The following is a 17,140-nucleotide window of genomic DNA, read 5'->3' on the forward strand; positions in this document are numbered from 1 at the left end:
AGGCTCTAGTCCACAAGCGATTACGCGAAAATAATTTTTTTCTTAGTCTTTAAAATGCCACATTTTAACTTTAATGTAACAGACTAATACGATTTCCGTTCTGGGAATCCTAATTGCTTCGCGCTCGGTGTATTGCAGGAGATCGATGCTGCACTTCAATGCTCTGCATTGGTTTTAGTGGCTTTGAAATGAAAACTTGTCCTCAAGTCATAGTCGACATATGGCAACGCCTGAAGGGGTTTCCATGGCAAGAGAGTAACACAGGTGGTTTTCCATTGCCTGCCTCTGCAACCCTGGTCTTCGTTGCAGGTCTCCCATCCAAGTAGTGACCAAGGCTGACTCTGCTTAGCTTCATGAGGTCTGACAAGATCAGGCTCCTCTGTGCTATGTAGGTCACAGCTGTAATGGTCTTAGACTGGAGTAATTCTGCATAAGATTGCATTGCTTAGGTTCGTGGATAGTGTTAGCAAAAAGACTATTATCCCACTACAAAATTATTCTGTTTGCCTGCTTGCCTCTAGCTAACACGTGTGGGTAATAAACATCCTGTAACTTTGATTATGGATTTCACCCACAGACATCAAGATCATATTAAAGACATTATTGGAGAGTTTTAAACTGATGACCTATAACCTTGAGGCCCCTTACTCTTTCATCCTTACTCCTGCTAAAACGTAAACAGCAGGATAACATCAATATATTACAGTTAGTGTAAGTCGCTCCTCTTGAATACTATGAGGTTAACACACACCTCAAGGGTATTAATAGTGGATTGCATTGTAGTATTCTTGTTCCTATTGCATTATTGGATATCATATGCTGTCTAGATTGTTTTTTTATTTTGTAATCCACATCAGTGAAACAGTCAGGCTATAAATGAATAAATCCATTACAGGGCTGTAATGTCACTTAGCTTAAATTCTCCATCAAGACTGCAATATTAGAATATAACATCACAAAACTATATTGCAAGCAGGGCTTTTTTTCTGGGAAAAGAGGTGGTGGAACTCAGGACCGCACAATGATGTCACTTTGGGTCAGCTGGAACAAGGGGGGAGTTTTTTAAAGTTTAAATTGCCCACAGTGAAAATGGTCACATGGCTGGTGGCCCCGCCCCCTGATCTCCAGACAGAGGGGAGTTTAGATTGCCCTCCGCGCCGGAGCTGCGCAGAGGCAATCTAAAGTCCCCTTTGTCTGGAGATCAGGGGGCGGGGCCACCGGCCATGTGACCGTTTTCAAGAGGTGCCGGAACTCCGTTCCACCGCGTTCCTGCTGAAAAAAAGCCCCGATTGCAAGTTATATGTGGCTCAGCCCCCACCCTACAATATGGCACGATCTCCCAGCCTCATTTCTTGCCCGTACAAGATGGGGATGGTAATGCAGGTCAATTTATTTCTCTGTGCAGAAAGCATTTATAAAGTTGTTTAAAACCAGGAAGGTTGCATATCTTCTCCTTGTGTAGAAATACTTGATTTCACCCATGCACGTGGGGATATTTATTATACATTTATAGGCATCTTAAAAATTACCAGGATCTGTTACATACACATGTAACCAAATGCATTTTGACCATATTTATATATATTGTACCTGAGTGTTATTGTTTTAATTGTACAATTTTCAAATCCTGGAATTTGATTAAAGAAAAACTGCCTTGTTTCATTAAGTTCTGACTGTATTGTAAGATTCTTCCCTGACTTGGTTTCCCTTTTGTTAGTATTGTAATGTCAGGCTTCTAGTTTTCTTTTAAACTTTTGATTTTTGTTGTAACCCTGCTTTGAGCAATGGGGAAAATTTAAACTATTTAACATCACATCAAGTAAAACCACCATACCAACAAAAAGATTACAACTGCCATTAACCAAAAGCTCCCCCTAAATAAAAGGTAGCTCCCTGTGGAGTCAACTCATTACTGACCCATGGGGGAACATCGCATCATGACGTTTTCTTGGCAGACTTTTTGTTATGGGGTGGTTTGCCATTGCCTTCCGTAGAGCCAAACTACAAGTGATGCCTGACACCAGTTGGACGCTTGTCAGCTTCCCTCAAGTTTTGATGGGAAACGTAGGTGTCCTGGTCTTGCAGCTTGGCTCTCCGACTGCTGTCCAGTGGACTTTTCAACTGTCACTTGTCCAACATTCCGCCAAGCTGCCTACATTTCCCATCAAAACTGGAGGGAAGCTGACAAGTGTCCAACCTGTGTCAGGCGTCACTTGTAGTTTGGCTCCCAGTCATCTACACTTTACCCCCAGGAAACTGGGTACTCATTTTACTGACCTCAGGAGGATGGAAGGCTGAGTCAACCTTGAGCCGGCTACCTGAACCCGGCTTCCACCAGGATCAAACTCAGGTCGTGAGCAGAGCTTGGGCTGCAGTGCTGCCGCTTACCACTCTGCGCCACAGGGCTCTTATCTTTTACCTACCCCCTAAATAAAACTGCCTTGGATATCCTCCTGAAGTCCAGAAAGATAGTTATGATGCTGTCATCTACTGGGAGCCTATTCCATAAAGCTGAGGCCACTGCAGGAAAAGCCAGAAAAAGATACTGACCTAACCATCCAGGGGATGGGACAATGAGATGTTGGCATGAGGAACCCAAGGGATCTCAGGCTGTGAAGGGCTTTAAAGGTAAAACCCAATCTGCTGAATTGAGTCCCCAAATAGGTAACCAGTGTAGATGCAACACACTTAAACAGCTTGCTCATAGCATACATTTATTTTGTATCGAGGTTTCCAATTTGCCTTTAAGGGCACTGCACATAAATCATGCCACATTACTCCAGGCTTGCAATTGCAAGCAGTGATATACAAGTGGAGAGGCATATGATATAGAATTAGGTATAACCGCTCTAGAGATGGAACTGAAAGCCATGGGATTCAAAGTGGCCATTCAAGGAGAAATAATTTAAGAAGTAGGGTTGAAAAGAAGGGGCAAATTAAAAATTTCTGAGGATCTAGGGCATCCTTGGACAAGGTACTGATTGTTGGTTGTTGTGGGTTTTCCGGGCTGTATTGCCGTGGTCTTGGCATTGTAGTTCCTGACGTTTCGCCAGCAGCTGTGGCTGGCATCTTCAGAGGTGTAGCACCACCTGTCTTTTGGTGCTACACCTCTGAAGATGCCAGCCACAGCTGCTGGCGAAATGTCAGGAACTACAATGCCAAGACCACGGCAATACAGCCCGGAAAACCCACAACAACCATCGTTCTCCGGCCGTGAAAGCCTTCGACAATACAAGGTACTGATTGTGGATATAGTAGCATAATCTTGTACATATTCTTTTGAATGTGAGTGGAAGCTCAGACGCAATCTGTGGGAGAGGGGGACTTGTACTAGCCAGGGGAGAATGGTCAGCCACAGAGGACTAGGAACATAACACCAAAAGACTCCCAACAGAGAGACCTTCACAAAACCCATGAGGCTGCAGTGAAGAGGAAGAACTGGACAAAATCACTCCATCTTCTTTCCTCTATCAACATAACTTTTATTGAGGCAAGAGGTACTGCTGGGTAAAACTAAAATGGGAACAATTTCACCTGGTTTTCCCTCCTCAGAACTCAGCTTTTTGTACATATGGATCTTGCCACCACCTGCATAAATTTTGGGTCTCAAGACACTGCAAGGTTGAGGGGAGGCAGGAAAGATGCACATCAACCACCACTTTTTTTTGTTATCTATAGTCCGGCTGTCTCACCAAGACTCATGACAGATTACTGTTAATACAATTTCAAGAACATTTAAACAATGCAATGGGGTACATAAATGCAATTTCAGTGTATTGTTAAATACAACTTCTTTTAAAAAAAGGTTCAGATCTGAATTTCCGCTCTAGGGCCACACTCTAGTAGGCATGCAGGACTGAAAAGACATTTGCATTTTCTAACTGGGCTGCATTCTATTGCTTTAACAATTACATTTAACACAAATGCCAAAGTATACTAAGTGTATATGAAAATTAATCAGGTGAATTTATATGCATTGCATTTTTTCCACAAAGATATTAACTGTGATTTTTGGAAGCAGATGGTTCTAATATTGAAAACTGAAACACTGCCTAGACAGGACACTGCACATAACATACCTACACATTTGGTTTTGAAAAATGTAGGTTTAATAGTAAGGACTTCTGATCAAGGATGAATCCCGTTGTCCTATTGCCCCTGAATTGTTACTGATCAGTAAACTAAATTTAAAATGGTGTGTTTTGTTCTGCCAATGCTACCAGTTCTGTTCTGGCACAGCCTGACTCATCAGCAAGCCAGTGGAAATTTCCATCATGCAGCATTTGCTAAAGCATAGATATAACCTCCTTCCATTAGGTGGAGCTTGCAGTGAAGCAGTATTAAGCCATTTTGAAGGGGAAAAAATCCGCCATGTTCTAGTGAATCACAACAATCCTATTATGGGTGATTTGCCACACTTCAGAATCCACCCTGTGACAGACTGGGACATCAAAAGGCAGTAGTTATGAAGTCACTGGGTCAAAATTATGATATGTAACACTTTGAAGCTAAAGAAAATCAGTATGTTTGTGTTTCTGTCCCATACACTTAAGAAGCAGCTTACCAACCACAAATACTTGAAGAAATTATTAGCCAAGTGATACTTTGTGCACACGGATTTGATACCTGGGATTCTGCAATAGCCTCATATTATCAGGCATTATCTTCTAGGGTTGGGGGTATTGGGAGTTTAAAAGAAAACCTTTTTGTATGTTACAATAATAAATTTATTTAAAAAAAAAAAACTTTAAAGAAGAGAAGTGTTTATCTCCCAAAACATTGTCAAAGATACTCTGAAAATTGCATAGGAAGCAAATAGGAAATGCCCGCAAGATACAGTATGAACACTTTCAGTAATGAATTTGATGCATCTGGGCTCAGCAGCAGGGCAGTAAAATCTAGATGGGAAATTTCTGTATAATTAGGGGATTTTCCAGACACAAAAAAGCATTAACTCACAGCTGATTATGACTGAGCGTATCATCATTGCTCAGAAGCCAGAGTATAGGCTGAGCATCAACGGAGTGAGAGGAAGAACACGGCTGAATTGCTTCATGAGGTGTACCAATGATCCAAGTTATTTTGGATCAGTCTTCTCTACCCTCCATTGCAGTTCAGGACACTACCCTTTTATAATCTGATGTATCTGGAGCTGAATGTATGCTGGGAATTTGGTTCGGGGAGAAAGCCCAAATCCAGGACAGCATTTGGTTCAGGGAGAAAACCCTTAACTGAACCGCTAAGACGTAGCAACAGTTGAACAGGTTTCTGCTCAGCAGTTGGCACTACAGTACTAGATTTCTAATTGTCAACCCTTCCTAAGCCAGCCTGAGAGTTTAGAGGATTTACATGTTGCCTCAAGCAGGACTCTAAAAGCAATATAGTATAGCAAACTTTAAAAGCAGCACTGTTAGTAAGGTTACAATTTCAAATTATATCTAATGCTTAAAACTGTTTTAAATCTGTGCATTAATGAAGAAAGCTAAGTAACTACAATAATCACCAAGAGGGTGATTATTGATCAAGTATTGCTACTCAAGTGACAATTAGAATAATTATATACAAAAAAGAAGCTGATAGGTATGTCTAGTGGCATTCATCACCAGAGCAAAAAAATGTAATGATGCAACGTTATGTAGCTTCAGATTTTAAACTAAAGGGTGATACACTAGCTCAAACACAAGAGATTTGGCCTGATTTAACAGCAGTGTTAAGGTCCTCTGATTCAACTGCTTAAACAGATACTTACATGGGAGGTGCAGCATCTCAAACACTAGCAACATAGATCTGTAAAACTGTTCCTTTAATGCTCATTCTGAAACACAATCTAGTTGGATATCTACAGGGCTTTTTTGGGGGGGAAAGAGGCGGTGGAACTAGGTGGGTTGCCCTCAGAGAAAATGGTCACATGGCTGGTGGCCCCGCCCCCTGATCTCCAGACAGGAGTTGAGATTACAATCTAAACTCCTGTCTGGAGATCAGGGGGCGGGGCCACCAGCCATGTGACCATTTTCAAGAGGTTCCAAAACGCCATTCCACCTGAAAAAAAGCCCTGGACATCTACAAAAAGCATATTCTGAAGAATTGATGCAAAATAAGTCCACATTCATGAACAGAAGCAGTTGCTATTCTACACCAGTATCAACATAGCCACTCCCTGTACTGGGGGGGCTGCTTTTTTTGAGTACTGAACCCAACAATGGCAAACTATCCCATGAAGAATCTGCCTTTTTGAAGACACCGAGAGTCTCTTCTTCCTGAATTTTCAGAACTGAAGCAGCATGTAAACCAAACCTAATGGTAAATTCAGCACAGGTGATCATGGCTTGGGATCATGGCTTGTTTTAGTTAGTATTTTAAGGCTGCTGCTGCTGACTTCGATATATTGAAGTAAATCTGAGGAGCATCACTCTGGGATTTTATAGGGATGGGGAGAAGAGAATTTCATCAGCACACTTACAGCTCTGTTCCATCTTATTATTTCTTTGCCTATTGAATACATTGTAATTTTTAGTCAACGGAAAGCTGCTATTGGGAGTTTTGTAAGGAAGTCCACTAACTGAAATACAGTCTATGCTGATGATTATTTATGTTGTACAAACATGAACAGAAACCATGAGCAGGGTCCCTAACCCCACCGCATTATCCTTTTCCTACTAAACACAATCTTTAGAATATTTTGTCCTCCTGCAGGCACAAACCTGCTTAATTTGCCACGATCGTTACAGGAGTGTAGTTTTACTAGATTTTCTTTCACATACTCCATAGCACTGAAGACCCAGCACATTCAGTTTTCAAATATCTTTATTGGAAGGCCATGCGCTGCCCCCACTTGATGTATTTCAAATCACTGTACATTTACTTTGTGAAAACACTGCCTGCATTTTCTAGTACAAAAAACTAAAAATCGTTTCAGGAATGTAGAGAATATTCAACTTAAATAGCGGAAAAGTGCACCATAATTACTGCTGCACTGCAGACGCTGCTGCATGTTCCATAAGATTTTAAATAACTATCCTGTCTCAGTAACACACAATATAAAGAGCAATTATGAAAAAAAACAAGACACTTAAATATACTTCTAAGTTATTGGGTATAATTTGCTGGCATTGGATAACCTATCATGGGTGTGGCGCCAGTTGCCGGGTATGCATACTGCTGCTGGTTCATTGCACCGTGCATGTTTGCCATGTTATTTCCATACTGTTGGTCATAGCCATTCTGGTAAGCTGGAGTGCCAGCCCTGAAGCCACCCTGCATGCCAGCTGCTCCAAAGTTGTTTCCAAAAGCAGTTCCATTACCAAAACCTTGAGCACCATAGCCACCATTCTGAGCTTTTGCACCGAAGTCTCTCTTGCCCACTGCACCATAGGTTCTTTCAAAGTTTTCCCTCTCTCTAAAACCAAATCCACCTCTTTTGCCCGCTGAATATCTGTCACGTCGGTCACCTCTGGAACGACCTATGAAGATTAAAGGAAAGATTAGGAAGCAGATTGCCGACAGCTAGAAACATTACCAATCATGGCACGAACACAGCAGCACAGAAAATCTGTCTCCTCTTCCAAAAGCTTAAAGTTTATGATTAGATTTGTTGAATTCCAACCCCAACTCAAATTAAATAGTTAAATTATAGCTTTCAACTTGTTTGATAAAATTGCAGAAAAGCTTAGTAACTATTTCATAGATACATAAGAGTTGGAAGGGGCCATACAGACCATCTAGTCCAACCCCCTGCCCAGTGCAGGATCAGCCTGCAGTGTTCACCCAAAAAAATTGATGGAAAAGGCAGTCTATTTAATAGCTAATAGCTCAGGGGTGCCCGTGGGCACAATGACATCTGCTGAAACCTTTCCTGGTGGCCATCAAGTATTTTTAGAAAGTGGGTGGGGCCAGTGGCACTCTTGACCAGCAGAGCTTTTGATTGGCCACTGGAGATTTAATTGTGCTGATTAAAGTTGTCAGGCAGGCAAGCCGGCCTGCCTGCCGTAACTGTGAATGCATATCTACTTGGTGGGCAGCTTTCTTCCTGTAGTGTAACTTGCTTCTTTCACTATATCTTGGTTGCGCTTTGCAAAGAGGTGTTATCAGTCTGGGAAACCACCTTGGGAAATTAAGCTTTGCAGCTTTTTCAGGACTTTTGCTGACTTCAAATGACTTGTTTGAACTGGGGGGAGGGGATTGAGGGTATCACCTCTTGGGGAAGACTTTGCTTCAGCATTTCAGCCACTCTCTATGTATTAGTGCACTTCTAGGGAGTTTTATCTGAATAAAGACCTTTAACTCATACAACCGCGTTGGATGAAGTGGAGAGAATCCCCTAGCCAGGCCTGACCAAAGTTAACATTTTTTGGTGGCAGCTGCCAATGCAGTGTTTGGTTTTATTCTCTCTCACACTCCTGGGTCCCAGTATTTTTTAAAACTACTCCTCTTATCCTCTGCACTTGGGCTTCCTCTACATGTGTAGTTCTGCCTCCTGCAGCAGCCACTTTGTGGCTGACATATCACCAATGTCAAAATTCCAAATGTGGCCATAAGCTCAAAAAAAGGTTAGGGACACCCCTAGAGCTAAAGTGGCATTAATAAATGTAACAGTTACCTGAACCTCTGTCTTCAACCAACTGGAGCAATTTGGGGTTGATTGCTTGATTAGCCTCTCGAAGTACAGAGATGAGGTCGCTTACTTGCTTAATGTTATTAGGTGTAAAGAATGTGTATGCTGTGCCTGTTTTGGTGCTGCGGGCAGTTCGTCCAATTCGGTGGATATAGTCCTCAGAGGAGTTAGGGTAGTCATAATTGATGACAAATTTCACATCTTCCACATCTGTAAAGTGTTGCAGTGCAGCAAAAGCAATGTACACAATTTTGCACACCACAACAGCCAGATGAAAAAGCAAGTTAGACAATAATAGCTGTAAGATGCTAACTGCTGCAAAGAATGTTAATTATCTATTCCTTCAAAAAAAGAAAAAAAAAGGGTTCCTGAGAACAAAGATGCATACTGCCTCTGAACTTCTTAGTAATTCACCCCATTGATCTAAAGCCTTACCACAGAATGCCCTACAAGTCAAGTGACATCTGAATGCTTCTTGCAGTAGGACCACTAAGTTCACAGTAGCCTCTTCATGTGCTCCCAAGGACCTCCACATAAAAATGAGGTCTTGCCACACACCAGAAGCTCTAAAAGATGGCCACACTGCTTGTCTTGCCAAGACCTTTCAACCGCAGCTGCAAGAAAAACATACCTGTCCCCGAAAGGTCAATAAAGTTGTTTTCATGCACTGTGTCTCGTCTAGGCAAGCGCTTCCAAGAAGCCAGCGTTCACTTGAGTGTCTCTCTCTCTGGCAGGTCTTGACATGACGGTTAGGGTATAGTTGACGGAGGAACTCCAGGTTTGAAAAAGCCACTGCTTTCCCACCCCAACTTGTAAATGAGAGGTGGACTTTCAAATTTCATGTGCCAGTACTCACCAATTTGTACAAGGCTCAGTACATTTTAAAGCTGCTCTCTCCATTTCAAGGGTTGGGGAAAAAAAATCAGAGACCACTGTAGTTTAATTATTCTTCGACATTTCAGCAAACTCACTGAAATCCAAAGACTCACGGACCACAGCAAACAGAATGCACACAAACTAGAGACAGCAGTGCACCATGGCATTCATGCAAATCATAGAACAGTGGAAATAACCAGGCAAAAGTGAACTGTGAATGAAGCTACCATTTCATGAGAGAACAGTTTATAGGGTCGTAGTTTTAGTCTTTGCCTTTTGAAGATTACTGGCACACAATGCTCAACTTTCACCTCTCTATTGGACTGGAAGCGTCCAGACGATCACTTCCACTAGTCCTCCATCCCCCTCGAGTCCTCCGATTGTCATGCCTAGGCCTTGCCACAAAGACTGCACCTTTATGTGAAAAAACTTAGAAAAATGCAGAGGTTAAAGAAAGCAATGTACTTTCTTTAAATTAAATGTATTACCCAACACTAGAGATGTACTAACCTAGACCTCTGGAAGCAACATCTGTGGCAATCAGGATAGGAGCCTTCCCGTGTTTGAATTCTGCAAAGACAAACCAATTAATTTTATATTCAACATTTGGCAGAACAGCCACCCATTTGAAAAGCAATCAGTCCCAATCACTCACCATTTAGAACCCAGTCTCGCTCCTGCTGACTTTTGTCACCATGGATACCCATTGCCGGCCACCTGAAATTATATTTAACCTCATATAAACAAACCTTCAAGTCATTAGCTACACAAACCACTGGGAATTAAATAATCTAGGATGTTTTCATGCTGAGGTATGATTACCACGTGGTATCTTGCCTCAGAAATCAAGTCTAGAAATTTCACTTAGCCCTTTGAATAGAACAATAGTTGGGCGCCAGTAACTCCCTTCACCACAATTGTAGTAAGGGGATTTGGGGATATGAAAAAATTGCCCTACAATATCTGTATCCTTAGGACTGCAACACAGCAACTGAAGTTGCGCAGCTGAAGACAGGATCACCAAATCAGAACATACTACACATGTAAGATTGCACAATATATTGAAGTAACAAAATAAGATTATGTCACTGGGGAAAGCTTTTACCCATCTCTCCTCATCTTTCTAGTAAGGTCATCACATCTTCTTTTGGTCTCCACAAACACAATTGTCTTGTTTTCTTTCTCACTCATAATTTCCTCCATCAACCGAATAAGCCTTTTACAAAGAAAAACAGCCCAGTCAGAAGAATGAGTTTTGCTGTGTGCAACTTTGTCATATACTATTATAATTTAAGACTCAAGGTAAGCACTCTGTAAATTGTACCAAGATCTCTAACTATAATAACAACTGTGCTTATATACCACTTTTACTTATATATTTATGTCATTTATAGTCCGCGTTTCTCACTGAGACTCAAGGCGGATTACATGGTGTGAGATTAGTACAGTCAGTATCAAGGACATTTCCATAAACAAATCAGTGCCTCACTCAAAGCAGTTAACAAAATCAGTTGTGTTATTATCCCCACAATAATCGCAGGGGAGCTGGGGCGGAGAGGAGTGGCTTACCCAAGGCTACCTGCAGAGCTCACAGCAGTAGTGGGATTCAAACCTGCGGAGTGTGACTTGCAACCCAACCACTTAACCATAATGCCACAGCAGCAGTTTTATAAGCACATTTCAACTATGCCTCATCCTCTGAAGTGAAAGCAAGCCACTCCACCATTACTTACTTATCATCCTTCTCTACATCGTGACACACATCCACTATCTGCAGAATGTTGTGGTTTGCACTCAGCTCCAGTGCGCCAATGTTGATATGAACATATTCTTTTAAGAAGTCCTCTGCAAGCTGCCTCACTTCCTTAGGCCATGTTGCACTCCACATCAGAGTCTGTCTGTCAGGCTAAAAAGAAGTTGACATTATTTACTTACATCCCACCTTTTCCACCCAATGGAAACCCAAGGTGGCTTACATCGCTCTCCTCTCTTCTATTTAATTCCCACAACAACCCTGCGAAGTAGGTTAGGCTGAGGTTCAAGGTCAACCAATTACTAAAGGCACTTTAGCCCCTTCCCCCAACAAGTTTGAAAACATGAATATTCTAACAGGGGAAGTATTAAGTGCCAAAATATGGTTACTCCAATTCTCTTGGTATGTCAAGTGATATGTTACCATCTACACTTACTCTAATCTGTTCCACAATTTTTCGGATCTGAGGTTCAAATCCCATATCAAGCATCCGGTCTGCTTCATCAAGGACAAGGTAAGTACATCTCCTGAGATTAGTCTTTCCAGCTTCCAAAAAATCTATGAGTCTTCCAGGTGTTGCAATGCAAATTTCCACACCTGAAGCAAAGATAAAATATAAAGGCCATTTCTCCAAGTGTTTTTGGACTCTCCACAGTGTATATCTATCATGCTCAAACTTAACATCTAACTGGAGACTACTGCCTGCCTATACACTGACATATACCTCTTTCCAGGTCGCGTATTTGTGGTCCCTTGGGAGCGCCTCCATAAATACAAGTAGACTTCAAACGGCAGGCTCTCCCGTATTCTGCAGCCACCTGCTGCACTTGCTGAGCCAATTCTCGAGTTGGTGCCAGCACCAGACACTATGAACAGAAATTCAAATATAGAGTAAAACTGTACTCTGGAGCACTCAGTGTTAATTCATATTTGACATATTCAGTCACCACACATACACAAACAAGGGATTTTACTCTGAAGCAACCATTTTTTCTTGTTTCTTTTATATTTCAGTAATAGCATTTAGCATTGAGACCCATGGTTTGGATCTACCAGTAATTTCCAAGAAAGAAGAGATTTCCGCACAGCTTCCTTGCCTCCCCTCATCTTGTTTTGTGCCTCTGAAAGGCTGCCAGGAAGGGGGGGGGGAATCACCAGAATGAGAATGGGGGGAGTCAGGAATTTGCAGAGGGACAGGGGAACTTCTACTAGATCCAAAACTACATCCTTATTTCTACAACTGCTAGTAAAAAGCTAAGATAGATTAAAAAAATGCATCCTACAGAGTCTAAAAGATTACTGATAATTATATAGTTAATATTAAAAAATGACATATGAAAGGAAATTTACGTTTCACAATGTCAACACTTACAATAGGCCCATCTCCTCGCTCTAGGAATGGCTGATGATTTATATGAACTATGGCAGGCAACAGATACTGTTGAGAAAATGAAAATACAAGTCATATTGGCACCACACTTTAAAGTTAATTCTTTTTCTGGTATATCTAACAGTTACTTACAGAAAGTGTTTTCCCTGATCCTGTTTGTGCTACACCAACCATATCCAGTCCACTCAATGCAACAGGCCAACCTTGTGCCTGAATAGCAGTTGGTTCAGTAAAGTTCTGTCTCTGAATCACCTCCATAACATTTGCTACAAAACAAAAATGAATTAATTAAGCTCGACCCATATTAACAAAGTTGAATTTTATTCCCAATAGTAGTCCTACTTACCAGGAAAGTTAGCTTCATAAAAGTTCATGACTGGCTTTGGACAGTTATGGCCTTTAACTGTGATTTCTTTGCTTGCTCTGTATTGTTCTATCTCTTGCTGCAAGGAAAGTAAAAGCCGCTTAAGTCCATGTGAACAGCCTAAATTCAGTACCACTACAATAATCCCACATTAGCTACAAAAATCAATACTATTCCTGTAACGGATATTATCATGATAACAGGCTACAGCAAAGTTATGGTTTCAGCATATTTTAATACTGTAAAAACCTGAGTAAGACCAGATACAAGAAACCATTCATACCATAGCACGCCTTGCCACATCAGGATGTTCCTGGTAGAAGTTCTTCTCAAATTTGGGAAGCTCATCTAAATTCCATTTTTTCTTTGTAAGCTTTTCGCCAGGGTTTCCAAACTTCTTTCCACCTAATGCTCCCCCTCTACTTCCTCCAAAACGAGGGCCACCAAAGCTGCGAAGGCAAATTGTACATTTCAAGACACTCAACTGAACATCAAGCTTAAACAGCGGCTGTGTCAATTTCACCCGTTTTTGCAAGGCCCACCCCCCTTCACAGCACCATCCTAGACTTTTAAGAGGCAGGCAGGCATCTAAACACGTGTCTGCAAGCCGATCAACACGGACTCCTCTGCGCAAAAACAAAACTTCCCAATTAATCGCAGGGCACGCCCCTTCTGCATCATATTCCCGAAGGGGTGGGGACGATTATGAAACCGACACGGTTCCGGTAAGCTTCCTTTTCCACGCAACTATTGCTCCCCTTCAATTATTATTATTATTATTATTTTTAAAACGTAGCCTGCCCTGGCAGTTTCCATACGGCTTTAAAGCCGTAAAGAAGGGCGGGCCGCCGCGCGGGTCTGGCACGGAACAGCCGGGGTTGAGCCCAGCGGCGCCTCGGAGAGCCGCCAGGTTTTCCGGGGGATGCGCTTCCCGACGTTAGGCAGAGCCCAGCCTCCGAGGAAGGGAGCGCTGCCTCTCTCGGAAGCTCTCGCCCGGAAAAGCTTGCGGGTCGCCGAGGGGCCCCTGGCCTCGCAGCCTGCCGTCTCCCCCCCCCCCCCAAGGAGCGCGGGCCCAGGCGCCGCCGCTCCGCACGCCGAGGAGACCCGGCCGGGGGGCTGCGGCGCTTCCCTTTGTCTTTTGCGTCTACGCCACATTTTCTGGCCGGCGCGACCATTTTAACTCCTGGGCGGGGATAAGGAGAAGCGCGGGCGGGGTGAGGTGGGGGGGGGGGACCGGGGAGGGAGGGAGGAAGGAACAAAGGCAGCCGCCGCCGCCGGCATTTTGATTTTCCTTCAGCCGCCGCATGGCGGGGCCAGCCACGAACATCCGCCCGGACGAGACAAAAGGCAAATGGAAGCCGGTTTTCGGGCGAGAACCCGAGCAGAGGCGGCGGCGGCGGCTTCGCGCGGCGGCCCTTCCCCACCCACAGCCCCCCCCAGAGGCGCTTCGACGCGGTTTCTCTCTCAACGACGCCGACTTAGTGGGGAGCGGCCCCGAAGCCCCCCCCCGGCCGCCGTTAGGAGGATCCTCACACAGCGCCCCCCGCCCCCCCCCCTCCGCCGCAGTCTTTCTCAGCGGCGGCCGCAGAACAAAGACGCGGGGAAAGCCTGGCTCTGCCTCCGCCGCCATTTTAACCACGACCCCCACCCCGCGCGCCCCCGAAAAAAAGACCCCGCGCGAGCCGAGCTAGCTGAGCCCCGCGGCTCACCCGCGGTCCCTCTCACTGGAATACCCAGGCATTGTGATAACGACGATCAAGGCGGTCTCGGCAACGATGGCGGGACGACGACGACCTGAAACAGATGCGAAGCCGATGACGAGGGCGACTAAATGGGGAGTGCCGGCCGGCCAGATGCCGGTTATATACCCGGCGCCGCCGCGAATGCTGGGAAGCCGGTTCGTGACGTCATCGAAAGGCCCGCCCCCGCCCTCTGTTGTAGGCGCGGGCGGAGGGGGCGAAAATTCTCTTCGCCGGAGAAGAGGCGGGGCTACGGCTGGGCCTTTCTGTTGTGGGCCGCCGGCCGGCCGGCACAGGAGCTTCCCGCCTCCTTCAGGAACAAACGGAAGCGCCCTTCCCAGTCCCGCTTGTCTTCATTCTTTACAGCCGCGCACGCTCCCTGAGCTCAGCCCCGCGCGCGCGGCGGCCGCCACAACCGCCCTTCCTCCACCGCCCGTGACTTTCTTTTTTCTCGCCCGCCACAACCAAGAAGCCATCTAGCTCTCCGCGCCTGCGCAGAGAACGATTCGTTTCTCTGGGGGGGGGCGCGTTTCAGCCCTCTGTGGAAACTGGAGGGGGGCGGATATTTTCCGTTTGCCTGGCACCGTCATGGGTAGAACAGACCTTTTGTTTAATGATACATTTAAAAACGAGACTGTTCAATAACAACAAAACTGTTAAAGAGTTCCTATATTTGATTTTATAATGAAGGAAAGAAGCTCTTCAAAGCTCTTCAAAGTTGCCACAATTTTATTTCAAATACTTGTTTTGCCAAAATAAAGCAAATCATTAAATCAATGGGATTAAGTGCCACTCACTGGTATTTAGGGAAATATTTTTAATTGCAAAGTACTTCAGCAGAAAAAAACCTCACCGTGAATATACACTACATCAAATAAAGGAACTCCAAAGTGCTTGGCAAAGAGGTTACTCAATCAGTTACTGCAACAGGACACACAAGTTAACTAGCCTTGTTTCCTTAACTGACCTCAAAAGCTGCTCTTTTCAGTGTAGGTGGTTTAATGCATTCACTTTCAAGTATTTAATGATGTTCATGCATATGTGAATCAGACATTAAGTATTTCAGAGGTTGTATTGTAAATTATAACCACAAACCAAAATAAGATGATCCACAATGCTAGTGCCTTGTCTTTTGGAAGTGTTCGGCAGGAAAAGGCACAAAGTGAAACAAATTTTCTTTCAGGGACCTGGTTGGGAAGTGACAGATACGCATAACAACTTGTTAACCCACTGTGTAATATTCCCAAAGATCATTGAATCCATGGATAGCTAGGGCTGCCTTCTCAGCTGGGCTAGTCTGTAACAGTTGCACTACAAATAATATTTCAGCTTGGTTAAGTTTTCCATATCATGGCATCTCCATGCTGGTAAAATCTGCATCTGCTGAAAATCACTGTTTTTTCAACTGTTTAAGGCATCAAAAGGTGGAAAACTTAGAGGCTGCACAATTTTATGGCCAGGCTAAAATGGATGCCTTTCGAGCTTCTGACATAAAGGAATTTAAGCACAGCCCTATAGAACATATAGTATTTGCAAGTGGGTAGAACTAGACTCTTGGTAATTTTCTTAATAATTCTCAATTTCACTTTACAGTTTGTACATGTCACTTGCAAGTGATGTTTGGGCAACAGCAGTAATTAGGGTTGCCAGTCTCCAGGGGGTGGCTGGAGATCTCCTGGAATTACAAGTGGTCTCCAGGTGACAAAAATCAGTTCCCCTGGAGAAAATGGCTGAGTTGGAAGGTGGATTATATATGGTATTATACCCAGCTGAGGTCCCTTCCCTCCCCAAACCCCGCCCTACCCAGGCTTCACCCTTCAAATCTCCAGGAATTTCTCAACATGGACTGGCAACCCTAGCAGTAATACACCCTACTGTCAGAAAATAGCAAATATGTGAGACGACTACGACAAAGGTTAATGAAAAAAGTATCAAAACCAGATTACACCTGAAAATCAAGAAGACAAAAGTAATGACTACCAAGGAATTACAGAATTTTAAAGTTGACAGTGCAGAAACTGAAATTGTTAAAAGATTGTCCTTTTGCTCAATCAATCATCAACCAAATGGGAGACTGCACACAAGATATTTATTCATTTATTTACAATCTACTGAGATTGTATTTACAATGACTGAGACTCGGGGTGGATTACACGGTGTGGGCCAGTACAATCAATTCCAAAAATATTTCAATATACATGTAATAAGAATATATACTTGCAAATTTGCAGATTTAAAAGCAGCAGAAATCCAATACAGAGCTGAAGAAATGCTGAAATAGAGCATAAGCAATTCTAAGACTGATGGGTATGGGCAGGTGTTGATTTTGCCACAAGCAAGGTGGCTCCTGCAGAAGACCCTGTTCAGATGTGCAAAGCTGCTGAAGTGGAACATAGGGAGAGATGTG

General features: G+C 43.6%; 1 protein-coding gene across 2 annotated transcripts; it reads right to left on the bottom strand.

The window, feature by feature from the left end:
* Positions 1-6,786: 6,786 nt before the first annotated feature.
* Positions 6,787-14,821, bottom strand: DDX5 (DEAD-box helicase 5). 2 transcript variants are annotated; one of them, XM_054976261.1, is made up of 13 exons: positions 14,728-14,821; positions 13,278-13,443; positions 12,977-13,073; positions 12,763-12,896; positions 12,613-12,678; positions 11,965-12,106; positions 11,677-11,837; positions 11,221-11,393; positions 10,593-10,703; positions 10,143-10,204; positions 9,998-10,057; positions 8,597-8,821; positions 6,787-7,460 (listed from the first exon to the last, which is right to left on the bottom strand). In XM_054976261.1, the coding sequence occupies exons 1-13, from the start codon at positions 14,733-14,735 to the stop codon at positions 7,087-7,089; spliced, it is 1,779 nt and encodes a 592-aa protein (XP_054832236.1). In that variant the 5' UTR covers positions 14,736-14,821; the 3' UTR covers positions 6,787-7,086. The 2 variants fall into 2 exon arrangements, with proteins under 2 accessions (XP_054832236.1, XP_054832235.1); XM_054976260.1 differs by having other exon boundaries at positions 14,704-14,821.
* Between the last annotated feature and the right edge of the window lie 2,319 nt (positions 14,822-17,140).

This window comes from Eublepharis macularius, chromosome 4 (genome assembly GCF_028583425.1).
Source record: "Eublepharis macularius isolate TG4126 chromosome 4, MPM_Emac_v1.0, whole genome shotgun sequence".
In the NCBI taxonomy this organism is placed as follows: domain Eukaryota; kingdom Metazoa; phylum Chordata; class Lepidosauria; order Squamata; family Eublepharidae; genus Eublepharis; species Eublepharis macularius.